The following is a 27494-nucleotide window of genomic DNA, read 5'->3' on the forward strand; positions in this document are numbered from 1 at the left end:
AAGGCATATTTGTATTTTAAGATACTATTTGATTGCATTCAGAAGCCACTGGAAATATTTTTCTAAATTACCTGCTATAAGAGCTCTAAACTTAAAAATGTGTGAAAATTATAGTTCCCCGCCCCATCCCAATCCAACCTGTATTATAAAATAAACTTACTGACAATGCAGCCTTCTCCAGAAATAAAAACTTTCAGTATGTGCTGGGGGAGGTTTTTAAAAGGAAGGGGAAAGCTCACACCAGTGATAAATTTGGTCAGTAAAATTACTTTTATTCTTTTTTTTTTTTTTTTTTAAATAGAAGGGCTTATACAATTGAGTATAAATATCTTTGAAGAACATGGAAATGAAATGAAAAAAAGTGTCTGGAAGGAATTTTTTTTTTTATTGAGGAAGAGTTTACATATCTAAGTTTAAGTATTCACCTACTTTTTGCTGCCTCCTGTTAACAGGCATAATGGAAATATTGCACTGAGCATATGCATGGAAAACACAGCTAAGAAAGCGAGGAATATGGTAAATACATTTCATACAACCTTAAAAAAATTCAAACAATCATACAACAAATTCTGAAGCACTTCTGTGATCTGCAATCTCAAGATGACGTTCACTGTTCTGAGGTGTTTACAAATTGACACTTTTTTTTCTTTTTTTTTTGTAGAAAGATTTTGTATTGGTTAATAAAACCACAGCCTTAAAATTGTTGGCTTTCGGTTACAGAGGTAACAGAGAGGTATCATCTGAACTCACATCAGAGCTTTTGAAAAAAAATGGCAGCAGTACAAGCATGTGCCTCCTCCAGTGTCCAAAACTCTTTGTGGCTCTGCCATGGCCAAGGAATAGAGCAGTGCAGCTCAGCAAAGCAGCCAGTCCCCTGGAATACTTGGAGACACTCTGGCATCCATCCTCTTGTTTACTGATACAATGCTCTGCTAAATACAAAACGAAGCAGGAGAACCTCAACTAACCAAGAGAAGTCCCACACAAGTCTTGTCAATGTTGACTACACCTGGGAATTCATTAAGGAAAGAGGAAAACAGAATTATCTGACAGAATTGATAGAAATGCTGCTCTGAAGGTGGGAGAGAGAAAAGTTTCCATAACAGTACAAACAATGTGTTAGAAAGGATTTGCTCAGGGATGGTGTAGGTCAGATTGAAGACACAAACCACTGCACTTCCAGCCTCGTTTCCACAAGAGTCTGCGCTGAGAAAAGGTTTATTTACATCAATTTTCAACTGCTTGTGGAAAAGCCACCCCGGATGTTTCAAACATCACTGTTCCTTCAATTCACTGTGGGTCCATGTCAGAAACACCTTGAATAAACACTGGAGCACAAGGGACACAGAGTAGTCTGTGCCCAGTATGAAAATTATGAGCAGTGGAAGAGCAGCTTTTGCACACTTCAACATTTTATATTGCTCAGGCACTGAGGATCAATTACCTTCAGCACAGGAATTTTCCACCCGAGGTTTTGGCCGGAGCCACATGGGAAAAACTGGGCTACATTTTATCCTTTCACTTCATTAGAATTTGAATTTATTTACATAAAAAGTAAGACAGGAGAAAGTTCTTGTATATTAACCCAACAATGGGCACCTTCACCTTGCAGTAAGGATGCCTTAGGCAAGGCAGTCGCATTTACTTCAGGAGCATGTACAAAATTCAGTGTTCTGGTATCAAACAGAAACAATAATGTCAGATCATACAATGCCAGTACATTCCAGTGGGCTTTTGACTATAGGTATTAAAAAAAAAAAAAAAAAGAGTCAAAGAGCTAAAAAAAAAAAAAAATCCAAAACTTTTCACCACTTTAGTTCTGTTTAGAATGCTACACAATGAATAAATTACATCTTTCTGGGATAGTGTTGCTTTTGCTCCTCCATCTGAAAGAAATTCCAAGCTAATTAATTAGAGCAAGAAATTACATTGAGCAGGATAAGGTTTTAAATGAAAGAAATGACTTAGAAACACCAATCAAAGATAATTTGATTATGATTAGCTGTGCTGAAGCCTAAGTCATTAAAATTGATGAAGGATGTTTTTACACTGGTCTAGTCTATGTAATCCATTACCTACGCTATGCTCTGTACTTCAAATCTAACAAACGGTATCTCATAATTCAATATTGAAGACTAAAATACTTCCAATGCACCACTTGCTTTCCTACACCAACATGTTTCCAATTAAAAAGCAAAACAAACCAAAAAAAAAAAAAAAAAAAAAGAAATCAGTAGCAAGTAGATTTGTGAAATTCTTCACTGGGAGAACTTTAGCTCACGTGAAACACCACCCCGAGTTTTACCTGCTCACCTCCCACACTGTCATGTTTAGATATGGCTGCTGCTTTATTCTGAACAGTCACTGTCCCACAAAAGTTACGCCCACGGTTGGTAAGGAATCATTCCCTGTGCTTTCTGACAACTGAGGCCTGCCCAAAGGTGCAGGTTCTCCTGCTGTGCTCTCAGCTGAAGTGACGGGCGAGACGAGCAGACCTATAATCGACACGCAGCTGAACGAAGGAGTGAAGGATGTTCTTGTCCAGATTAGCAAGTTGTTCTCCTGAGCAAACTTGCTTTAAGTTATCAGGGGCTACAACCAGAAGATTGCAAAGTGCATGCAAGGTATCAAAGAGCTGTAACACCAGAGCAATCTGCGGGCAAGAGAAAAGAAAGAAAAAACAGATATAAATTATTAGAGTTGCTTGAAGTCTTGTAACAGATTGTCCACCTAGATCTTCAAAACACTCCCTCCTGACAGAGGATTCACATCCATCATCCTCTCCTCGTGTCTTACCTTGAAGTCTTTGGCACACTTCCTGTACTCAGCCACATCACAAATAGCCAACATGCCCCCCATGCAGCTGTAGGAGTATTGCTGGAGGTGTTCGTAGATGAGCCGATGGAAACGAACTCCAAGCTCCATCAAAACTGTGTCCACATTCTTGCCATCCATGGAATTTCTGATCTTTTCCACCTGCTTTCTAACATAGCCACAGACCTTAACACAAGCCTAAATTCAAAACAAAATAAGAATGATTAGGTAACTTACTTTCTAGGAATCTGTTCTTCTCAAAGTGGTTTCCATATCATAAGCCAAACATCAGCCACTAACCTTTAAACTCTCACAGCACAGCACTGAAATTAGTCATTCTCTAATTAACAATTTTCTAACGGTTTTTTATTTGCCACGTAAAGATGCAAAAATGTGAGTAGGGAGATGGATGCAAGACAATATTCAATTAAGTTATAGTTCAGAGAAGTTCAGAATAGAACAGTTTCATTTTGACTTTTAATTCAAACAATGATCAACCAAGGGGTAGGTGGGGAGGGGGAAGTGACTAAAAACTTTGTCAGCTGTAGTTATAAATTCAAATTAACAACCATACAGGCATCTTCACCATTCCCACATAGTAAAAGGCTCTACATCCTACTGTTCCACTTCTCCCATTCCCATCTGGGAATGCTCTCACTTCTTCCCAGTGAGTTTGTTCTCTACTCCTCCCTGCATTGTTCCCTAACAAGAGCCCGATGTGAGGCAGCCCTACAGCTCCTCAGAAACCCCCAGGTTGGGATTCAGACAGATTTGGTGGTCCAGACAGCATTGTGCAGCAAAGAATGTTCATGCAGTACCTGTGATGCTTTGTCGTGTTCCTGCCACTCTGAGGGGAAAAACCACCCAGGAAACAGGGAGTACCTGATAATTGATTTTCTGAAACTGATAGCTCAAAGCTAATTATCAGCTAAAAGCCTTGTTCCAAATCTGGGCCTCTTGGGATGGGAAAGAATGTGCCAGTTCCTCCAGCACCTACTGATTTGTGTCTGACACTGGAGACAAAACTGCTCATGTTCATTTTCAGCTTGAGAAAATAGCCCATGAGAGAGTTTGGAGGTGCTTGGTGCAGAATGGAAGTAAATTTAGCACGTGCACATGCTGTCTGAAGCATGTTTGGCAGGGAACATCCTCTACCTGATGACACTCCTAAGCTGAGACTTCAGTTACTTACATTAGTATATTGAATCAAAACATTGTTTTCATCTTCTGGTTTAAAATCTGTCTTCTTCTGCTCTGCAGCCAAGATGTGCTTCATCTGTCCAATCATGCAATTCAGTGTCCTTTAAAGTTACAAACACGGGTTGGGTTTGGAAGGGAACATTTTCATTTCATGGATTTTTATATTTACACAAACTAACACGACTCTGTCCAAAAGTCAGCAGCATAAAGCAATGAGGAAAAAGCCCAGCACCCAATACTTGAGTAATTTACAGAAGATACAATAAATGCTTTTAGTGTGTCAAAGGAAATATTTCATTTAACAAACATGCACAAATACACACTCTTTTCTAGAGTTGCAATGTAATTCTATAGAGAAGATATGCTTGGTTTTTAATGAGCAGCTGGCAAAAGAAGCATCAGCCCAAAAATCCCTAAAAACTCTTCCCTCCAAGTTCATTGTCTTGGAGCACAGCACACAGCACACTGGTCAGCTGCTTTTAAAGGGGACACATTAATTGGAAGGTAATCCATTCAAATCCAGCTCTTCAGAGAAATTGGAGAGGATCCTTCAATGCAGAGGGAATCAGAAAGCTGAAGGAAGCATTCCAAAGGGTTTAGGAGAATTAGATCACATTGCATATTAGTCAGAAGCATCAGAACACACTTGGAAAGTGAAGGAGGGGTGAGGGGGAAGGAAAAACCTCTTCCTTTGCCAGAGCTTGGTATTTCTCTTGTTCTCACAAATCTAATGGAGTTTTACAGTGTCATTTATTTCTCCCTTATAGGATTTATCTGTTCAGAACATTATCTAAGGTCAAGGCCCTGGTTTCCTTTAAGTCCAAAGCAAAGGTCAAACAGCAAAGCAGCTGAGAGAGGCTGCAAACCTCTCCCACTGCCTACCTTGGCCAGGAACATCCCTCTGGTTTTTCCCCCCCTCTTCCCTTTCCTTCATCTCCCTCACCCTTCCAACTTCCCTGAAGAAAACAGTCAAGGCCATCACAGGCATTGAAGGATTCAAGCCGGAGTGGGGTGGAGGGGACACAAATATATGTATCCAAAGAGGGAACAAACTCCTTTTTTTCCTATGCACAGAGCTCAGACTTGCATTTCAGGTGCACTTCACCCAACAATCCACACAGAAATTTAAGGAAATTATATCTTTCATTCTCCTCAATTTCCATTTGCAATAAATACTCCCAGAAGGCTGTTTACACAAAACACATGCTGAAAGAAAACGGGCTGAACTAATTTTGTTTGGCTAATAAATCACTTTTAGAGGTAGATTCAATTGCTGTGAATGGCACTCAAGAAGCTGCACTTGGACTTTTCCATATTGGATAATGCTGAAAAAGCACCAATGTTTAGAAAAATTGCTTTATATTTTAAACTCAATTCCTTTAAGCAAGACAATCCATTCTCAACACCACCAGTGGCACCACAAAGCAGCATGAAAGAGGCACACAGACACATCTCACATGTAATGTTCATCTCAAAATTAATCTCTTTTGTATGGCTGAAACACTAATTTTTTTGAATTCTCCATCCACAAACCTCTGAACATACTGTTTTCCAACTTGTTCTCACAAGTCTTGCTATCGCTTTTAAAAGATTAATTATTTTATACACAAACTGTTTTAATGCTGATGACCAACCTGTATCTGTCTAGATCTAAGCTCATGGCCTCAGTGCTTGAAATATTTCAAACTTTGTGTTTAAATCTCTAAGGTCATTTGCAGCAGGAGCAGCTAAAAATCTCAATTGCCACTTACACATCCCCTATTTCCACCTTTCTTTCTGCACTTCCAGAAAATAAAACACCAAACCAAAAGTAGGGCATCACACAACAGCTCCATTTCCTAACATTAAGCTTGTTAGTTTATTATTTGCCTCTGCTGCAAAACAGCTGTGATTTTAATTTACAATTTTTATAGCTATCCCCTCATTTATATTCTGAGAAATAGAAAAAAGATTAAATGAGTCACAACCTCAAAGCAAGTCAATGTCAGAATCAAAATGATTCCAGGTCTACAGACTTCTATGACTGGGTCTAATCCATAGCACTGCACAGATTCCAGCAAATCATCTAACCTATTTTTGTCAAACTTTGCTCCTAATGGAAATCCTGTAAGTGTTTAACCTATTTCAATCATCATTTCTCCCTCTTTTAAAGTAGAAAAAGAGAGTTTGAGACAATAAGGTAAAACTGAACTATTGCACTCTTTCAGCATAACCATCTTTTAACATCCTTCCAGAAGTATTTATGGGTCAGAAATGTGCCACAGAAAAGATGACCCTCTAACCATATAAAATCTGAATTTCCTATGCACAATAATGCATGTTTATCATTTTAAAAAAATATTAAAATATCAATTTTGCGTTCAGGAATAATTCATGCTGAAAAGGACAGTTAACATGCATCACAAAGGAGTTTTATACAAATTAAGAACTAAGAGGAAGTTTAAATCTCTACTTGCCTATCAATGCCCATATCCAGCTTCACTTCCATTTGTTCTATGATATCCTTTTTCTTCTGAAGGCATTCAGATAATTTAGGAGAGGAACTGCAACAGTGTGACAGTGTTAAAATATCAGGACAAATTTCTCTGCTGGGTTTGCTGCTTACAACAGGATTCAGTGAAAATTTCCCATCCCATCAGAAAGGACCCCAAGGCACAGCCACAAAGCCCCTTCAGTCCTACCTGGAATGCAGCAGTCTCCAAGGAAAAATTGCTTCTCCTACCTATCAATGCTCTTGGAGCTCACTCTCCTTCATTAGTTTTCAAAGGAACCAATTTAATTTCCCTTCTTCCCCCTCCCATTATGGGCATTTTATCTTCCACAATATCAAGTTGATCTACTCTGAGCATAAACTCCTCTTAACAGAGATGAGGAATGAAAAAATTGCTTTCTTCACCAAAAAAACACCACTCACATTGGAAATATTAATCAAAATAAAGGTACCTGATTAATGGCATCAGATGATCATTGAACTGCTTGTCAAATAAATGGAAAATCGTATTGGCCTGGTGGACAACATCCAAGAAATACAGATTTGCATTCTTTGAATCAGAAGAGGGAATGCCTAAAGCAAAGGAGGTTTCATTAGGATTGTACAGATATGCAGTTCTTATAATTAGCATGATGACTTTTTAAATATGCAGAATTTTTCCATGAATGCTTAAATCACAGGCTTAAGAGTTTCAAAACTTTACAGTGGTGCCATATATAGGGTACTTCTCACAGCTATATTGGGTAACAGGCACAGAGAAATATCTCACTGGTAAAATTTCTAAAAGCACAACAGGACAGTCAATTTAAAACCTCCTTCAGAATGGGAGTTTAATTTTGTCATGTAAAAATGACAGGTTCTCACTGTCAAGATTTTAATTTCTTTAAAAAAGCAGTTTTCTTATTTACTGCCACTCTAAAAAGCACAAACATACAAACAAGCACAGAATTCTTATGAAAATTAAGACACTAAGCCTTAATATAAAAATATTCTCTTGTTATGGCACAGAGAACAATTAAAAGAGGCAGAGAGTGCTGATGTCCCAATTCCTGTGATAAAAATGTTTTTGAAGACAGAAGCCTGTTCCCATCTGAGCACCAATTCCCCAAATGAAAGTTACACTTTAGAAGACATTAAATGTTGACTCCAAAACACATAAAATTTCATTTAACCAACACACTGTGAACAAGGCCAATCAATAAGGCACAGCAAGGACCTGCAAAGATCCTCTGCACAAAAAGGCCAAGGAGATGAAATGCTCAGAGAACTCTGTACTCACCAGCAAGGCCTGTTTCTAATGCATAATCGATGTGTTCAGTGCATAAGAACTCTACAAGCATAGAAAAAATTCTGAAAGCATTCTTGGGTAAGTCAGAGGGATCAGAGAGCTTCAAAGAAAAAGGAAAAAATTATCCTAAAGGTCAGTTCTACATAGATTTGAAAGTTTATTTGATATGGCGCAGGGGATAAGCTTAAAATGTAACAAGTATACCAGAATAATTGGAATTTTATTTTAAGTGAAAAGTATCCATATAGAGAATTATAGGAACAGCCTTTAGTATCAATAAACCCTTCAGCATTTACAAGTAAACTTAAGCTGCCACAGATGCTACAAGAAGCAAATCTATAAAGTTTCTAATAATAATAATAAAGGAAGATATTAATTAATAGTCCTTAAAACACATTTTTTCAGATGTAATCTTAAGAATTATCTAAACCACTGGATGCTGGGAATATGCATACAGAAGAAATTACTTTCTTCATTCCCTATATTTTTATTTTTTTAAGAAAGAATAAAGGCCACAGGCCAGAGTGAGAGCCAGGGCAGTGGGTTAAGCTAGACCTCCAGTTTCTGTCCTTTTATCACTGCAGTAAAACTAATGCAGCTGAAGCTCAGCTCCATTTGGGCCAGTTCAGCTGGAGCCAATGGAGCATGAACACTTTTATGAGGTGAGGCAATGCCCACATTTCCACACAGCACCTGTACTTTGATGAGCTGGGAGCAACGTGGGATTTGGGACAGCAACCTGTCAGTAAATCCCCTTTCTAAAGGAAAACGTGGCAGGGCTTTTGGACATAAGAGATACAGCTTTGGTTTTTAAGGAATTAGGTGAAGGCTTTTATGAGTAAGAAAGATTACTATTGCAATTCAAGTTAATTTACACAACAACACTCACGGATATTTCTGCTGTTTTTCCCCCCCAAAACCACAAAACCCCCAACAACAGACATTTACAAACACTGAAATGTTTCAATATATGGTTACATTCAGAACTAACAATTTATTTTTCCTGAAGCAGTTACAGTTGGTGCAGTGTATCTGCACACATTTGCTATGTGACATAAATATCACAATTAAATAGCCAGGGATATGTGTACCTTCTCTTCTGCAAAGTGAGTTGCCTTGTCCACAAACCCCTCAGTTCTGAAACCCTAATTCTAAAAATCTCCTTATATGCCAAGATCCATGAGGGTTTCCACCCCAATACAATTATTCTTAGACCAAATATGAATAAATCTGATTCCAACAGGAAAGCGGGGGAAAAAAAAGTTGTGCACATGTGGAAAAAATCAGTTTATATCATGAATTTAACAACTGTTTCTAGCAACTGGGATACTGAGAAAATTAATGATCCACCTGTTTGTCTTACAGGCAGTGGTTTCACCACTAGGAAGGAGGTGATCCCAGGGTGTGCAGGTAACACTGCTGTGTCTGTATCCTGTTCTATCTTTGGCCTTGCTAGGTTTATAAAATACTAAAACTTCTAAATGTCTGAAATGCTAAGTTTTTCTGCCCTCAGCTCATTTGAAATGTTAGAGGAATTAAAACTTGTTAGAAATCAGTGTGTTTAGCTAATAAAAAAAAATCACTAGCATTTAAGATTGCAATTGAATTTCAAGGGCTTTCATTTACCCTAAGTGCCAGACAAATATGACTGACAGGCAGTAAAAGCAGCAATTTAATCAGAAGTAAAATACTTTTTTTTTGTTGTTAGACTAAAGCATTTAAAGAACACTAGAGGGTAAACAATGTTAAAGACTATTTTTCTCATTAGTGATCATTCACCAAGGCAAGAAGAAATGACACTTGACACAGGAAAACAAGTGTTGAACTGTTCACTGTACTTTTAAAGCAGGAAAAGAAAACCACATTAAAGGCTTCTCAGGTCTTGGGTGCAATTCAGTAAGAAAAGCAATGTAGGCAGTAGGTTTAACCATCCTCACTTCTTCAAAAAAAGATATTAAAACAGTATTAAAACCCACAAAATACAACTAAATACACATGTAAGAGCAAACTCTGCTCCACTATGACCCTGTTGCAGTGGAAAAAAACCCAAAAGATAATTTATTTAACAACATCCTCCCTTATTCTTATTCCTCAATCAAAAATTTAACCTCGAGTTGGGATTTCACACACAAAACAAAGATCACAGGAAGCAAACTCACCCTGTGACATCTTTCAAAAGCTTGTTTGGTTTCTTGCAAAAGGTTAACCACCACTTCTTGTGACAGGAAGGTTTCCCCATGTGTGTCAATGCTTGGCCCCAAGGGTAGGTTTGTACGTTGCCTCAATCTCTCTTTGAGGTCTTGAATACTGGAACAGAAACATTCCCAAAGAAGAATTCACTGGATGGAAATTTCGCTACTGAAATTCCTCAACAATTTAGGACATTTTAGTTGTTAACTTAAAAAAAAAAACAAACCAGGACCCAAGACACAGTTTAGGATATGCAAGCATTAAGACAAGTCTTGCAAGCTTTAAAAAACATTGCCAGTAAATGCAAAACTACCACCTCTGATTCCATCATCAGCTGTGTTCTACCAGGGCACGTTCACACGTGGGACCAGCTACTCCCCTTTGTGGGATAAGAGTAATTTCAATGGAATCCTGTGGCACTTATGCTCCATGGACAAAGTTTAGCCTCCATACGCTGTCACACTGCACTTTCAAAGCACTAATGAGAGCTTTCCATCTCATCCACACCCACAAATCCTCTCATCCTCAGCAGTCCTTTATTTAGCCAAGCATGCTCCGACACATTTCCATGCATAAAACAACCCAGAAAGTTACTCACTACAGTAAATTTAATTTTCCCCAAGAAAATTAAATTTTCATTTTTTTTTTTTAATTACTTTGCTGCTGCTTTTTCCACATCACTCCTCACTCCTGACACACTGAGCTCTCTGTAAGGCGCAGTAGCCTCACCACCTCTGCTTCACACAAGTTTAAATCCTTCCTATCCCATTTCTCACTACTCCTTTCTTAGTTTCTCTACCCTGAGGATAATGAAGTCTTGTTTTACCTTTCTCTAAGTCCATTGCATCTTCTGGGCTCACTAAGAGCTTTCTCACTGACATTGCTATGGTCTTTTCCCCTTCCTAGGTCTTGGGAGGGGAACCACAAGACCTGGGCAGGTGAAAAAAAATGTATGCTTTTAGATACACACATATACATGCTTTAGGTACCTTAGTTTTGCTTCAGTCCTTTTGTGGATCTGGATCCTAAGTTGAAACATAGGTTGAACTGGTATTTTTCACTTCCCATATGTATAAATACCATGCATCACCTTTCACATGTAACACACTTTTTAGCAGAACATAAAGTGAAAGCAAATTATAAAAAGTTGTAGGCCTTTTGCAGTTCATCACTGTACATCTGACAGGGCAAATAGGACATTTCTCCCCTCACCACCTCCCTTCCATCTTAAAATCATGGAACTTCCCAGAAGGAACTTACCCTCCAGTGCCAATGGACCTCTTCTGGTGGTTTTTGGAATCATAATAGCGCTGCAGAATCATTGCACTCCTGCTTTTCAAATAACCAATTTCCACCTCAATGTAATTCTCCAGGTAGGAAATGAAAATGGATTTGATAAGCTTAGACAAGAAAGTCTGCTTATCAGTACCCAGGTTGAATTCCATCAATTTGCTTGACAGATTAGTGGTTCTTCATGCAAAAGAAACAAAGAAGGGGAGAGGGGGGGAAAAAAGGTTGAGTTTGGATGAATCACAGCACTGCATGTTTGTGAAGTACACAGCACAACAGAACCCTGCAAGGCTCGGAGCCATTCTACATTTAAGGAAAGAATTTCCCATAATTCAGGTTTAACTACACACAGCACAACTGCCATCAAGTTGCCAGTGAGATGGGTAGGACTGGCTTTTGCACAGTTTTAAAATGACCCTCAAAGATCACTGCACTCAGTACTTCCCATTAAAAATAATAATGGCAATTTTAAGTTTTCTTTAGGAAAGCCACCACTGCAGAAGTTAATGGCCATATCATTTTTTTTCAATTTTTATGAGACGTTTCCATTTCTGGCTCCTCTTTCAACATCTTGAGAATCAATCCATCTATTACAAGAGAATATCTACGACAATAATTTCATCATGGATATATAAATACCTTGTATATAGATCATAGAGATTCTTTAGATACTGTTCTGCATCTGATTTCCTGTGTTCTTCTAGCTGGTCCTTTACATAACCCTGTGGAATTTGGTACATCTGTTAGAAGATCAACTGACAACCACAGGTTCTTAGATCATTAACCACTTCTTCATAGATTATATATAATTTCCTGCAAAATTTATGTCTTACTTTAGGTAATTCACCTATCCTTTGTTTTTAAATCTCTAATTTACACATCCAGCATTATCTACAGAGAAAGTTAAATGCATCTTTTAGAAGAAAAGTATTTAATAATAAAGGCAGTAATGTGTGAAGCAAAGACAAAAGGCAGATGGCTTTGAAAATATGCTTCACCAACTAACACCAAATCCCCTCGTTTTAAGAATCAAAAGCACCAGAGGCCTCAGGGCATCTCTGCAGCTGACAGTAAGCAAAGGAGATGGTTCTATATTTGCTTATCATAATACAGACACAAAGCAGACACAATCTTAGAGTCTTCTTGTCATTGACTATTTGGACAAAAGTCTTATTTACCATAACATACTAAGTCCAAACTGACACAGAAAATTGGGGCTGAAACACAAGCTCGATCTCTGCACCGTAAGAAAGTCGTCTACAGGGAAATTGCTTTTTGCAAGGGATGTCATGTTGTTGACTTTAAGCACTTAAGTGAGTGTATTTCCAGGATGGAAAACTTAACATTTTCAATTATTCTAGATTTTCATATAAATATTGCATTAGCTGCAAGACAGTATTCACAACATAAGTTATTTTCACTTATTCAGTGAACACACATGACATCCAATCCCAAGAATGAACAAATTAAAGATGCTTATTAAACTTCTTTTCCTGACATATTCTTGGTAGGGGGCATAGAGAAGAAATCAAATACACATATGACATCTCATGAATTACCCAACAATATTCCCTAATAATTTTACATATCGAATTTGAGTATTTTCAGTCACCCTGTATCCAGAGCACAAGCAGCTTTATTTAATATAGGCTTGATTATCTGTCTGAGTTGTTACAGAGCAATGAATATGATTCTACAAGGTTACAAATATTGTAAATTCTCATTAGTTGCTGTTACTGGATGAAATATTTTTTTATTAAAAGTTTCCTCGATGAACTTCAACGTGTTAGAATGTGAAATACCTGAAGTTTAACTTCAAAGATATTTTGAATGAGTTTGGCTAGCACAGTCTCTGGATTGCTAAAGATTTCTCCAACTTGCTTATTCACTCTCTGGCAGAGAATGGCTGCATCTTCAAAGACATCATTCCTCAGGAATGCTCCCTAGGGATTTAAAAGCACATTTCACAATAGATTTACAACCACCTACAGGACTAAATAAATCAGCACCCAAAGAGATACACGTAAAACAAACTCCATTACCTCTTGACACTGTTTTATGTACACATCAACACAGTGGGAATAGCCCTGTGGAAGGAGAAAAACAACTCAGTGTTAAAGCACTGCAGAATGAAATCAAGGAAATAAAACACCTGTGAAAGTTATTGCAAAAAAATTGAGATTCATTCAAAGTGTAGACTTTTCCAAACTCATTTTTGTCACAGATCTAACATACCTTCACTGACCACCAGTCTACAGGAATATAAACAAGTTTCAGCATTCTTTCTCAAACATAAAAGTTCACAAACATGCAGGAAGAGATTAGCTTAGAACGTTCTCCACTGATGTTGCCTCCAATCCCCCATCATTTGCCCCCCTTTATTCTCTTTCATCTGATTTCAGATGGAACATCTGGGTATTTTTGAAGTTCTACATGTCATCTGAGATGGTGGTTGTTCCCATGCAAGATGTTCACTTGAAACAGGCACTTGTTGTACCACGGGTTGTTTTATTCATGTACTCAAATTAAACCCCTCAGTTTTTACCTTAAAATGAAGCAAAACTGCTGCTACTTCTCTCATCCTGGAGATTTCTCCTCTCCGCTGTGCACTGGTAAACTCTTGAATTAACTGGCACTCTAAATCGTGGTACTTACCTGGAGAGAAAAGGGGATAACAACAAAAATCCATCAGGCACTGACAAAAACTGTAATACTGACAGTATTGCTTACTTCTCTAATCATCTTTAACAATTCAAATATAGGAATATGGATTGAACTGCATAGATAACTTACTTGCTATCTTCGATTTTACTTCAGAAAACCTGTTAACAACAAAAAAAATAGCATGATTAAATTCAAATCCACATCACAAGAGGAATACAGGCATCCCAGAACATGAATAAGAGGCACTCTACTTAAAAATGAAAACATGTAACACAAAGACGACAGAAAAGTTCCCCGCTTTATACCCCTAAAAACCTACAAGCACCTAATTCAAATCTAGCATTAAGTCAGCAAAGCAAAATTATCCCATTAAAAGTCTGTTAAGCAGTTTAGGATGTGTATGTAAAGATGATCCTACAACATGAGCATGTGAACACAAATTTGAGAATAGAGGAGAGGGAAATAAGCACACAATCCAGCTCAGCAGCTGCATGAATCACTAAGCACAGCACCAAAGGGGAGACAAGGGAAGCATCAGGAAACTACAGCTATGTGAAGATTTAGTTTCTTAAAAAGATGTGCAGATAGATTTTTACCTGTCAAAAGGCAGTTCCTGTGCAATCAAATGCAGTTTCTGAATAATATCAGCTGCCTCTTTAATCTGTTGAGAGGAAAACATGACAGAATTATTAAAGAAGGTCTGATTGTGGGCTATTCCTTTCCTACCCACCCCCGTCCAATTTCATACCCATAGTTCCTATTTCTAAAGCTGGTTGAGTTGACATACCCATGGAAGAGATCAACCCCTTCAAGCTCCTGTATGTACTTTTAAGATGCTTAAGGTATTTTTCTTTAACACAAAGTTATATAGGTCAAAACATGGTGAAAAGTCTTGCTGCATGTTCCCACTGGGCAGGTCTGTAGGGGTGTGTGAGCTACCTGGACAAACATCCCTTCACTCCACTAGGCCAACAGAGCTTGAAGACCAAAAGATTCCTCAGGGCTGATTAGATCACACCTGGGTAGAGCAGTCTCATGGAAATCTGTACCCTTCCATTTGGGAATAAAATATATAACTGTAACACAGAGCTGTGACATCAAACTTCAACAGTAATTGGGATGAAAGTCTTACTGACTCACACCCAACCAGAAGAGACCTCTGTTGAACTCAGAAGGGAAATGGCTCGTCAACCCTGTCAGGGAAAGCACTGGGAAATGCTTTAAAACTGATGAAATTGGCTGTATCTAAAAAAGCCATGACCTTGCTCAACACTCAGAGAGGAGGAAGGGGAAAAAGGGGATCAAAGCAGAGCATTCTCCCAAGGAAGGAGAAACAGAAGCTGCATTAGAAATTATAAACTCTGAGGTCCAAAGCAAAAACCAAGATGAAAGTCAGTTAATTACATAGCTACAAATTAAGAATAGCTGTATAAACACAAAGGTTAACAAATAAAGATAACACAGCATGCAAATTTGTGCTCTGCCCTTGGTAGCAAAACCTTTTATCATTTATTCTTCCACCATGGATCAGCATGGGAAGTGCAATCTAAGTAGTGCTTAGTGACTTCAGCTCCATTGGCCTGAATAAAATGACAGAAAACACCAATCTGAAAATGTGGGGAACGCAGCTGGTTGCAGCTGAACCTCAGTGGATTTAAGCACAGTGTTGGCTGGGCCAAACCGGACACAGCTCTGGGATGGTTTTACAGGCTTTACTGACCTGTCCTGGGGATTAGAAGGCTCCTCAAAGGGGCTGGTGAATAAAGGTCTGTGTATTGGGGGTACTGACTGACAGTGGCTGAACGTGAGCCAGAGTGTGCCCGGGAGGGCAATGGCACCTGGCCTGGATCAGCAACAGCGAGGCAGCAGGACCAGGGTAGTGACTGTCCCCCTGTGCTGGGCACTGGTGAGGCCTCACCTGGAATTCTGGGGTCAGTTTTGGGTCCCTCATGACAAGACATTGAGGGGCTGGAGTGTGTCCAGAGAAGGCAGTGGAGCTGGGGAAGGGTCTGGGGCACAAGTGCAATGAGGAGAAGCTGAGGGAGCCGGGGGGGGCTCAGCCTGGAGAAAAGGAGGCTCAGGGGGGACCCTCTTGGTCTCTCCAACTCCCTGACAGGAGAGCGGAGCCAGGTGGGGGTCGGGCTCTGCTCCCTGGGAACAAGGGACAGGATGAGAGGAAATGGCCTCAGGTTGTGCCAGAGGAGGTTTCGATTGGATATCAGGAAACATTTCTTCACAGAAAGGGTTGTCAAGCACTGGCACAGCTGCCCAGGGCAGTGGTGGAGTCCCCATCCCTGGAGGGATTTAAAAGCCATGAGGATGTGGCACTTGGGGACGTGGGTTAGTGGTGGGCTTGGCAGTGCTGGGGGAATGGTTGGACTTGAGGATCTTAGAGGGCTTTTGCAGCCTGAATTATTCTACGATTAAAACCTTTATAAGCTGACACAATGGAGAACATGGAGAATATGCAGTTTATCTTGTTCCTCCTGTTAGTGATGATCCAGGGAGCTGAAGTGAGAGGAAAGGAAGCAACCAAATCCTATTCTCCCAGCACTCAGAGCGGGCTGGATTAAAACTTTGCAAGAATAGAACCAGACACACAGGTAAGAATGGAGAGCACAGGCATCACACGAGGTTGGTTGTTCAGCAAAAATAGGGGCACTCAAAGTATATCCACTCTGATTATTAAGAGCAGCTTATGTTTTGAACTGTCAGCTCACAATAGCCTCTTAAGTCAAAAGCAGCCACGCTCCTCAAATAAATCCAATGAAAGAGCAGTTATTTCTATTGGCTTACAGCAACCCTAATACCCAACAGTTGTGATCAATACCGATGTCAGTAAATAGTCTATATATCAGCAGTTATTCACCAATGCTATAAAATAAAAAAAAACAGAAACCAAAACACTCAAACAAAAAAAAAAAAAACAAACCCACAGACACAACATTTTCTTTGTCTCCTCTTCACACAACAGCTGTTAACAAACTTATATTTTATTGAATTCGGGGCCTTTTCTTAAGCACAACAGAAGCCATGACAAATCAATCTTCTGTGGTTTCTGCTTAAACCCGGACATACTCAATTTTTAATTGAATCAGGCTTCTGTAAACTATTAAAAACAAAATAAATATAGATTCTATAAAATACCATTGGAACATATCTGGCAAAAAATCACCCTGGAAATCATGGAGAAACAAGAGAATTTTAACATGGCACATTTTTATGCACAACTGAAAATGTATAATGGAATAATGTTGAGTACAGAACATAAGAAGAGAAAGGGACATATAAGAATAACAGTAAACACATTAAGCAGGACAATGTTATTGCACAATAAACAAATGAGCTGCTAGATCATTTTGATAGTTTAATTGCATTAACTGGAGTGATTTGCTCACTTCAAGACTCTTCAGCACAGGAGAAACATTGGTCAGCTGGTACCACATGGAAAATTGTAAGGATCCAGAGGATGAAGACATAATACATAGGATGGGACAATACAGGAGGGAAAACCTTCACAGAGGTGACAAGGTAGAAGTTAGACCAAGAGAAAGCAATATGGGAAGCAACAAATTGAGTGTAGGGGGGAAAAAAAGGAATCCAATGGACTTTAAGAACTGACACTAGTGAGAAAAATATTAATTAGGAAATAACTGCATTATAATTCATTTTGTGCCTCTCCTTTCACAGTATCTCTTCCTCTTAATGCCTCAAAGAAAAATCCACATTTGCGAGGGCTGGCACAGCACAAAAAAATCTTAACATCCTCCAAAACACCACCTAAAAGCCACATCAGTTCAAAGATCAGAAGACACTGACAAGGCACTAAGGTTTTACATTTAAGAATATTTGTTACTATCTCACACTTTAGAGCTATTTTTAGTTCAGAGATGCATTAAGGTGTTAACAGCACATGCCCAGGCAGGTTCTTTTATAAACACTACTTTATTATTAAAGTAGGAGGCAAAAAGTTACAGAATCCACTTGACTGAAATTACCTCAGTAAGCTAACTTGTATCCAGAATTTCTTGTTTGTGTTCCCACACACTTCCCCTACAGACTGGCACAAGACTTACAGCCTTTACTATATTTGTCTTCCTCCAGATTTGCTGAATATCTTGTTATTCTTCGGGGATGTATAAAGATCCATTTGTTTACAAATTTCCAGCTTTACCCTATTTATAAACCTGATTTTTCTGATCCTCCAACAGGGTGGATTATGAAACTCTAATTTACAAATAAAATGAAAGCTGAATTCTATGAGACTCTTGAGCAGACAACACATAATTCTCTAACTTATGCTTTTTTATTTGCCACACTGTCATTAGATCTCTTTAAAATACATGTTTTATTATTACATAGGAAAAAAAAACAGAAAACTTTACCTAGATCTGGAAAAGGCTGGTCAGAGAAGAACTTTCATTATGTTGAAACCTCTCTGTTTCCTTTGGAAGTCAAGGAAGTTTCTCCTGTGCTCCCTCTTGAATTAGGGCAAACTATCAACTGGTAATTACCATCTATCCACAGCCCATGAACTGAAAGTCAGGGAATACAACTGCATGAAATGATGAGTTTTTCATTTCCCTGAGATACCTCCAGCTCAGTAGAGAGGGGGTGACTATTAACCTGTTCTCAGGTCTTCTATGAGCTGCATTTCAATCACATATTTCTTTGCTGAATGTGCAAACCAAGTTTTTGCTGTTCCCACATTATTATAATTTTTTCCTGACTACAATCCTACCACTGCACAGAATTTAAGGAGAGAGGGAAGATTCTTCAGGACACACCTAAAAAACTCAAAAGCCACCAACTCTAAAGAAAACTCCACCAAGCCAACTCTACTTAATCTGCATAGGGAAACTTAGTGCTCTTTTGTCTACAGCTGGATTCTTTTCCTTCAGTTTATTTCTATTTGCCACACCATTCAGCTTGTATTTGCTTCATGGACACACTCTTGAAGCATAAGAAAAACAAAATGCTTTAACAGTTCTTTGAAGTTTTCCTGCCTGGTTCCTCTAAATTCCAAGGGTGGAGACATAACCACAGGACTATACAAAGCCCCAAGGCATGCTGTGACAAAAAGGTATCCAAGGCCAGTGGACTGACCCAACAGAGCAAAGTTTCACAAAGAAGTTGCATTCAGAACTGTTCTGCATTACAGGATGGAACTGAGGCAAGGGGTTCAAAGGGAAAAGGCAGATATTGTGTGGACTCCAAAGTTGCCCTCCCAGCGTTCCTCAAATCTCCGATAATTTCATAAAATGAGAAATGCCAACATTGCCACCTTAAGCATCGCTGAATACAAATGCTTTATCAGCAATCTGCAGCCCAGTGTTGTTCATTTACATTTCAGAACAATGCCACTTTAACAAGTCAGTCACCCAGTGGTTTGAAGTCTGACCATGGTAAGTCATGGTAGCAGCTTGTAATTAGGGCAGCACCGCTCGTTGCTTTGAACTGCTTTCATCCCGCTGACAGCTCTTACCTTTTCAGAGTTTGTAAAAACATCAGACTTCAGCTCTCCATCCAGAAACTCATTAAAGTATTTCATCAGCTTCTGAGCCTCCACAGCCCGTTGCCGTGGCGTGTTTACCCCCTCCAGTTGGTCGCCAAGGTGACAGACCTTGGTTGCTACATAGCTGATGTGCTCATCCAGCTCTTGGAAATGTTGGAAGGCAACCTGGGAGAACAGAGACATGGACACTAAACCCATGATTTCCATTTAATGTACTCCAGGAAACACTAGATTTACTCCAGTAACAGGCACTGTGAAAGCAGGTGCTGTGTCTCAGAACCACAGGCCTACTCAAACCACTAATGAATTACACACATCCCATTAGAGTTGAGTGTCTTCCTTTAAACTGCTGTGAAGATTCACTACTTTCACCATCGCTAACACACATTAATGGAACATGCAGATAAGTCCCCCTTGACAGGAGAAATTGTTTTCCATCAGAGCCTCTTTACTCTTATCTCAAAGAGTAGCACAATGTACCAAGAAACGTTGAAGGAGCACACGATGCTTTTAAAACTTGCACAGCTTTGCACTGACTCTACTCTTCAGACTTTACCTGGTTGCTTTTCTGCAGCTCTTGCACTTTCTTGGCAAATTCCTTTGCTTCCTTCTGGCATTGCTGTTCTAGTTTCTCCACCTTCCTCTGAATCCTTTCATCCATTACCTGTAATTCTTGGATATGATTTACGAATTCTTCCAATAATCTGATTTAGAACAAAATACAGGAAAACACACTTTAGTTTGAAACACACCGTCTTCTGCAGAGAGTTTAAAACACCTTGAAGGAAAGAACTTGCCAACAAGGCTGATATAACCACAACTTAGAAAGGCTCTTTTGTTTTAAAGTCTATCCCCCTGGCTGTACAGCACTCAATGCCTACATAAAAACCGTGTATGGTAGGCCAAGGGAATGTAGGGGGATAACTAAATTCCAATCACTCAAGAACATGGCTCAAAATCCTTCTATCCCCATCTTCCCTTAATAATTCTCATAAGGACAAAAAGAGCTCAGGCCACTAAATCCCTTCAATGGAAGGGCTACAAAGGGAAGATATTTTCTACTGTACATGTTACTGTAAAGTTGTAAATCAGCATCCTATTAATAGGCAATTAATACACAGTTTAATAATGTTGGTTTGATTGATTTCACTTCTTCCTATACCCATTTTAAGGCTTTTTCTGCCCTTTCCCATCACTTTCATTTTTCTTTCAGACTCACAGTTTACTCTCCCCAATCGCAGTACACCTCAATGCATTCTTAAATTCCCACTATTATTTTCACTCCATTCTTAATGTCTCTCTCTTTCTCACTCCTGTTCTTGCCCATTCTGTCCCCTTCCTGTCATCTTTTCACTTCTACTTTTCCAACCATCCCAGTCACTGATGCTCAGGGAATGTTTATTCCCAGATCCTCCAGAGCCATGAAACTCAGTAACTGAAAACATCTGAACCATTAGAGAACTCCGCTGTCCAGGTTTAATGTCCAAGCAGAAGAGGAGAGGAAATGGGAAGTCCTCAGGGAGCTATTTCTGGACTACTCAGGAACCTGCATTTTCACAAACACTCTGCTCAGAAGGTGGATGTGAAGCCCTCCAACCTGTGGTGCTGCTGCAAGGCAGAATGAGCCCGCTGCTCCTCTCCTGGCTTGCCAAGTCCAGGCTACAGACTCGCAGTAACCAGAAAGAAAAAGTAGAATGGATTATTCCACCCTCACAGACTCCTTCCCTGCTTGCCAGAAGCCCAAGAGGAAGCACATTGCATTAGATTCCACAGAAAACCACAAGGAACAGGTCCAAGTTTACAGAAATATATTTAAAATAAAATCTGAACGATAGTGACACACAGCACACTTTCAAACAAAACCCTAGGGAAGTGCAGAGAGTTTCTATTAATGTTAACAAACTGATTCAACCTGGGGTTTGTTTTTTAAGCAGATATTGTGCCAACTCAGCACTTATTCAGCCACAGTACTCGATATAGTGAGAGAGGAAGGAATGCTGAAGCAGAAGAGGCAGCTGCTGGTCAGGTTTCTCAAAATATAAATAAAGACTGCAACACACAACCAAACAAAAGCAGCATCTTCTAAAAACAGAACAAAAAACATATACCAAAAGATCTGGGTTTTTTTATATTAATTTTGGCTCCCTTCCCAATACTAGAACATGCCACAAGAAAAATATTAACTGCTGCAGAATTCTCCTACTTGTCCTGAAAAACATGAAGGTGTATCACAGAAGTTAACACAGGCAAACCAGCAGAAATGTAGAGGTACTGCTACAAATTATCCACTACCCTAAAGTAGATCCTAGGAAAAAGTGTGGAGAAAGAGCTCCAGGAAGCAATGTTGTGTCTTTCCAGGCTTCTTCCTGCTTAAATCACATGTAAAGCTCTGCACAGGATACAGGCCCCAGACTGAATGTCGAGGGTTCAGCACCTTGCTAGAAATCCAACAATATCCTTCCTCTTCTTGTGTGCCTCCAGAGAGCCAGACTGCTCCAGGAGGAATGTCTTTGGCCATGCTAATAAAGTGTTTTCTATTTGCTTTTGAACAGCAACAGCTGGTCTATGAAGTTGGCTATTCCTAAATTTCTGTAGCTCAGGTTACTGCAAACCATCTCAATCTGGAATAGGATCACGTGGATGAGAAGTCCCCAAGGCACAGCTACTGCAGTTGCTGATCTCTCAAGTTATAAGCATGTGGAAAATGAGAACACTTAAGTTAGTCGTGTCTCTAAAAATATCACCAATACTGGTACAAAAGCTAAAAAGTAGCACTATTTGAAAGGTACTCTTTCAAGCAAAAGAAGATCCAGGTAGATCCAGAAGTCAGAATAGCTTATATCATGGGATCACATCCCTAGAGCTGCCTTTCTTCCCACCCTACCTGTTTGTGCTGTTTGTTTGCACCAGGATTGCCAACCATGGGGTCTTAAGACAAGGCAGCTCAGGGAGCTGAAGTAAGAAACTCATTAAATTAACTATCACAGCAGTGAAGCCTCATGTTATGCTTTAATCCAGCAACTCCAGTGCTTTGGAACATTTGTGTCTGACAAGGACAAACAACACCAAATTTCCTTCATTTAAAAGGTCTTAATCGGAAAGTGACTTTCCCTATTCTTGTCACTGAGTAATTAGTTCTGAATAATTAACTCATGGTCACAAATTTTAGCAATTCTCCCAGATGAAAACCTCCTTGGACACACAGCAACACCACATACAGGTTTTTTGTTACATGTGGAATGAAACAGTACAATCAGAGACACATTCACTTTGACCATTATGCAGTTTGGTTTTACCTTTTCGGATCAAAAGCTTCTCCACCTCTGGAACCTCCTCCAGGTGTTCTCCATGCCAGGCGTTCAATGTATTCATCTGCCACAAAAGGCTCCTGGCCACAGAATAAAAACCTCCTTACAATGTGCCACAGCAGGTTCTTCCTTAAGCAGCTGCTCACACATCATTTTGAAAGTGTTTAAAAGCCTTATTACAATCAAGAGGAAGCACAGTGCTGACAATTACCCCATCACCTCTTAGCTTTACATATTTAATTTGAGGAACGCTGCTCTTAATATGGTGACTTTGAACATCTAGTCTAGATTTTAGGATTTGCTGCAGGTCTGTGAGTTGGCTCTAAACGACCTTATTTCCAGCTGAGCCTGTGCCTTGTCCTGACAGAGCGTCCGCCCCGTGCAGCAGCTCCGCTGGTTTGGGATGTTACATCACCAGCCATCAGCTGCACAGCACAACAGACAGGAGAATTCATCTGTCTGAAGAAATTATGTGGAAAAATGAGGGTTGTTTTCTTTTTTTTTTTTTAACAGTGGTTCAACCCTCTGGTGCAGGTCACAACATGGCATCACACCCAGAGCTGGCCAAGGCGCTGCCCCGTGGCAAAACCAGCACCAGATGCCACCGGACATTGTGCAACATCAAACTGCAGCTGCAGGAACGAAGCAGATAAAAAGGGAAAAACAAATCATACAAACACATGAGGGACTTGACCTTCCCAAGAAGGAAAAACAGGGTATGAGGGATGCTAAAAGCTCAAGGTTATGCAAGTTTCTTCCATATTTGCTAGTTCTTCCCTTAAAATACCGCTCCAGGCTGAAGAGTTAAGATTATTTCTCCACTCAGCGATGTTTCCTGAAGGCAGAAACCTCATTTATAAAACCAACATCTCCTGTTTTGGCTGGCACAATACTTACACCAGCTCAAACATTTCATCACATGGTTAATACTAAATTACTCTAAACACAGTCCAACATTTATCCTTAAAAAACCAGCATTTATCACTTCAGCTTCACCGGTAATTTAGCAGCGTTGAGTAGGTGCTAAGCTCAGCACATCTAAAATCAGCAAGTAAGTTATTCCCACAACCATCAGGATTTCATAGAAACCTTTTAAATTACACACAGCAACAGTTTTGAAAGTGTGAAACAACCCAAAACAGAGCTGGGAGTGGCTCTGGTTATTAGAGGTATTTGCCACAACTGATGGTATTTGCCATTTCTGATGATGATGACGACGTGTGACCATGCTTTTGATAAAACCTGGTCTTAAAAAATGAAAATAATAAAAAATAAACAGGTATAAAATTGGTTATGGTATCAATATGTCTGAAACTTTGTCACAAGTAATAGGGAGGGAAAAAAACCCAGCATTATAGAGTTAGTTTAATAGCTAAAACCAAGGGTTAAAAAGCACATATTGCCAGTTCAAGGTCTGTTTTCTCAGAAACAAATTATGCCCCATCCAGGCAGGCCCAGCCATTAAAGAGAAAGATTAAAGTTTTTTAAATATACTTTGCAATATACTGAATCCTGCTGGATGGGGCAGAAATTTCACCCTTTCAACAGATCACCCAGTAACTCCTCATGCACAGACTGACTCGAATAACTGTGTTTTACTGGTTAAACTGCAAAAATAACTGCTTGATGCTGCATAAAAACAATTTCCCTACAAGTCACTCATCTCTTTAACCAAGTTCCTCCTTATACAAAACACGAAGCTTCCTTTACCCGAATCCTCTTCACCAAAAATCAAAATGCCATGCTTTCATACCAGTATAAATTCTCTCTTTATTCCACCTTTACATCTAAAAGTTTGGGAGCATTTTTGCAAGTTTAATTATAGGTGAACTGAGACATCTGATACCGTAACATTCCCTTCAGGGGAGTCCTCCAGCTTCCCAATTACCTTAGGGCTCTTTGCAGCACTTCTCCTTTACATGAAAATCACAATCTTTCCTGCAGCTCCCTCCCTTGCATCCCAAAAACACTGTGGCTGACCCCATATGCAGGTGTAATATTTCAAAGGGGCATAACCTGGAAAATACCTGTTTTTCAAGAACACTTGCATGGGACAGCTGTCCTTCAGTTCTTTATTCATATAAATATATCACATTTATATCATATAAATCATGTTCTGTATTATTTAAGGAACAGTAATTGCAGTGGATATTATATGAAGCATATTGATCAACAGAGAAAAAAAAAAAAAAAGAGCTTTTTCTTCCAAATTTCCACAAAGGCTGTGCTAAAAATAATCTACTTGATTTATAAAGAATAAATGAAGTTCAACAGTGTCTTTCTAAGACACGATTTCCCAGATTCCACTGCAGATCCAAAACTTTTCAGATCAGTTTGTATATCGTATCTTCCACATCCATTTGCTTTTTTAAAATGTTATCTTGATAACAGGGTTAACCCACAGCAGACAGCCTAATTCCTATTTTAAGTCTCCTATCCTGTCCTGCAGAAATGGCTGAAAATCAGCTATTACAAATGTCATTTGCAAGTCCTTTGCCTGTTATCAGATGAGCCCCAACAGTCAATTTCTTCCCAGCTTTGAACTTCCCTCTGGCTCCAGATGAATTAGCGTGATCCCCTCCACTCAGCCAATACTCCTGATTTAATAAGAGATAGGCCTCAAATGGATGATAACCTGGTTTGATCTGGTCTTTATAAATGAAACTATACTGGATCCAGCCAAATTAAAAACCACTTTAGAAGTAATAATTGTTAACTTATGCTTTAAGTGATGCGAGGGAGAACGGAGTCCACATTGTGTCCATTTTCAGCACAGATCCTGCTACGCAGTGTCACGTATCCAGAATGAAAATGACTTCAGAACACACAGTCATGAAAATATGGTAATCAAATTCCACCCTCAGCACACAGGTAAAGGGTTACTCCCATAACAAGCACATTTTCATGTTCTGATGTATAAGGAAGCAACTTCAAACATGAAATTAGTGAACGCCAACAAAACCTCTCTTGCTGAAAGAGTAGTGAAAGCAGGAGAGACAGAAACACTGGATTTCATGTTGGAAAACATAATTTCAAGCCCAGTCTCTAGGCAAAATTCTCACCTAATTTGAAATTTCATTGCAAAATGGAGCAAATTGTTGCATGGCCCAAAGCAGCTAAAACATAAGAGTTTACTTTCTGTATCCAAGTTACCCCACATCCAACATCCCACAAAGAACAGAACTGCATTGTCATTATGTTGAGAAATAAACGGGCTCCTAGAGAGATACAGAGAGGGCACAAAACCTGGCATCCAGCTACTTGGAACACAGCATTTCAGTCCTGCTATTTTTTTAAAACCACGCAAGCCAAATGATGTGTCATAACACTTCTGTGCCATAACTGTGATTCATAAATTCAAGTGCACACAATGCATTTATCATAAACCACAGATATAGGATCTTCCAGAGAAACAGGAAGACCTTCCCTGCAGGCTGGGCAAAGCATGTCCCAGTGATAGCCCATCAAATGAACAACTGGCTCATGAGAGACCTGGAGAGCAAACACAGGACACCTGGTGATGACACCACATCCCCACACACGAAGGGAGGGGACAAACTTTTTGTTTATCACAGGTCACATCATGAGAGCTCATGGTCCAGGCCAGGAGTTGGAGTCACAGACACCCAGAATGGTTTGGGTTGGAAGGGACCTTCAAGATCATCTCATTCCACCCCCCGCCACAGGCAGGGACACCTTCCACTATCCCAGGTTGCTCCAAGCCCTGTCCAACCTGGCCTGGGACACTTCCAGGGATGGGGCAGGCACAGTTTCTCTGGACAACCTGTGCCAGGGCCTCCCCACCCTCCCAGCCAAGAATTCCTTCCCAATATCCCATCTAACCCTGCTGTCTATCAGTTTGAATCCATTCCCCCTCGTCCTGCCATCCATGCTCTTGCCAAAAGTCCCTCTAGACCTTTCCAGTGGACTCCCTTCAGGAGGGAGATGATCCTTGTAGGTCCATTCCAGCTCAGGACATTCTGTGGTTCCACGAGAAGGATCTGACAGACTCCTGCCATTCCCGCTCCTGCGTGGCCTTGGGTGAGCAATTCCCTTTTCCGTTCCTCGGTTCCACAGAGGGAGGGCAAAGTCATTTCCTTATTTCCTTGCAGCAGGAGCCGCACTGAGACACCCCAGCGCCGGGATCAGAGGAGCGTGTTCCTTTGGCAGAGGGAGGCAGAGGGAGCGCGGGGCCGGGCCTGGCATGGCCTGTCACCCCGGGCAGCCCGGGCAGGGAACGAGGGAGCGAAGGAGGGAACCGCAGCCCCCCGGCAGGGCCCGGGCGCCCCGCGCTCCCTCAGCCCCACACACCCACCCCCCGCTCCCTCAGGTGCCCCCGCACGCCCCGCGGGGAGAGGCCGCCGCATCCCCTCACAGCGAGCCGGCCCAGCCCGGCCGCCGCCTCCCAGCCCCGGAGCCGCCCGCACCCACCTCGAAGAGCTCGGCCGTGGTGGCCATGGCCGCGGGGAAGGGAGGCAGGGAAGCAGGGAGGGCGGCGGCCCCTCAGCGCCCCTCGGCCGCCGCCGCCGCCCCGCCGCGGCCGCCCATTGTGTCCCCCGCCCCGGCAGCAGCAGCGGCGGCCGCGGCGCCGCCTCCGCCCGCCGGAAATGGGGCTGCGCCGGGCGGGCACGGCCCGGCCGCGGCTCCTCCCCGGCCGCCATCGGCACCGTCGGCATCATCGCCGGCATCGGCATCACCGGCACCATCGGCATCACCGGCACCATCGGCATCGCC

General features: G+C 40.6%; 1 protein-coding gene across 2 annotated transcripts; it reads right to left on the minus strand.

Moving 5' to 3' along the window:
* Positions 1 to 255: 255 nt before the first annotated feature.
* Positions 256 to 27315, minus strand: EXOC5 (exocyst complex component 5). Of its 2 annotated transcripts, XM_027719733.2 has the most exons (19): positions 27192 to 27315; positions 22749 to 22840; positions 20009 to 20156; positions 19423 to 19617; positions 14534 to 14598; positions 14067 to 14095; positions 13819 to 13928; positions 13316 to 13360; positions 13076 to 13216; positions 11913 to 11995; positions 11244 to 11453; positions 10973 to 11008; positions 9953 to 10100; positions 7785 to 7893; positions 6958 to 7078; positions 6471 to 6557; positions 4007 to 4115; positions 2797 to 3012; positions 256 to 2653 (listed from the first exon to the last, which is right to left on the minus strand). In XM_027719733.2, exons 1-19 carry the CDS (start codon positions 27216 to 27218, stop codon positions 2465 to 2467), a joined length of 2160 nt encoding a protein of 719 aa, XP_027575534.1. In that variant the 5' UTR covers positions 27219 to 27315; the 3' UTR covers positions 256 to 2464. The 2 variants fall into 2 exon arrangements, with proteins under 2 accessions (XP_027575534.1, XP_027575536.1); XM_027719735.2 differs by lacking the exon at positions 10973 to 11008.
* Between the last annotated feature and the right edge of the window lie 179 nt (positions 27316 to 27494).

Source organism: Pipra filicauda, unplaced genomic scaffold (genome assembly GCF_003945595.2).
Source record: "Pipra filicauda isolate LSUMZ 115617 unplaced genomic scaffold, ASM394559v2 scaffold508_size1329835_pilon, whole genome shotgun sequence".
Lineage (NCBI taxonomy): Eukaryota > Metazoa > Chordata > Aves > Passeriformes > Pipridae > Pipra > Pipra filicauda.

Excerpts from the sequence above, each read along its gene's own strand:
- EXOC5 (XM_027719733.2), bottom strand. The coding sequence starts at position 27,218 with ATGGCCACCACGGCCGAGCTCTTCGAG. Across the intron at positions 13,361-13,818 it reads CAGTTTTGCTTCATTTTAAG|GGCTATTCCCACTGTGTTGA; the intron begins GTAAAAACTGAG and ends CTCCTTCCACAG. Across the intron at positions 13,217-13,315 it reads ACATAAAACAGTGTCAAGAG|GGAGCATTCCTGAGGAATGA; the intron begins GTAATGGAGTTT and ends TTAAATCCCTAG.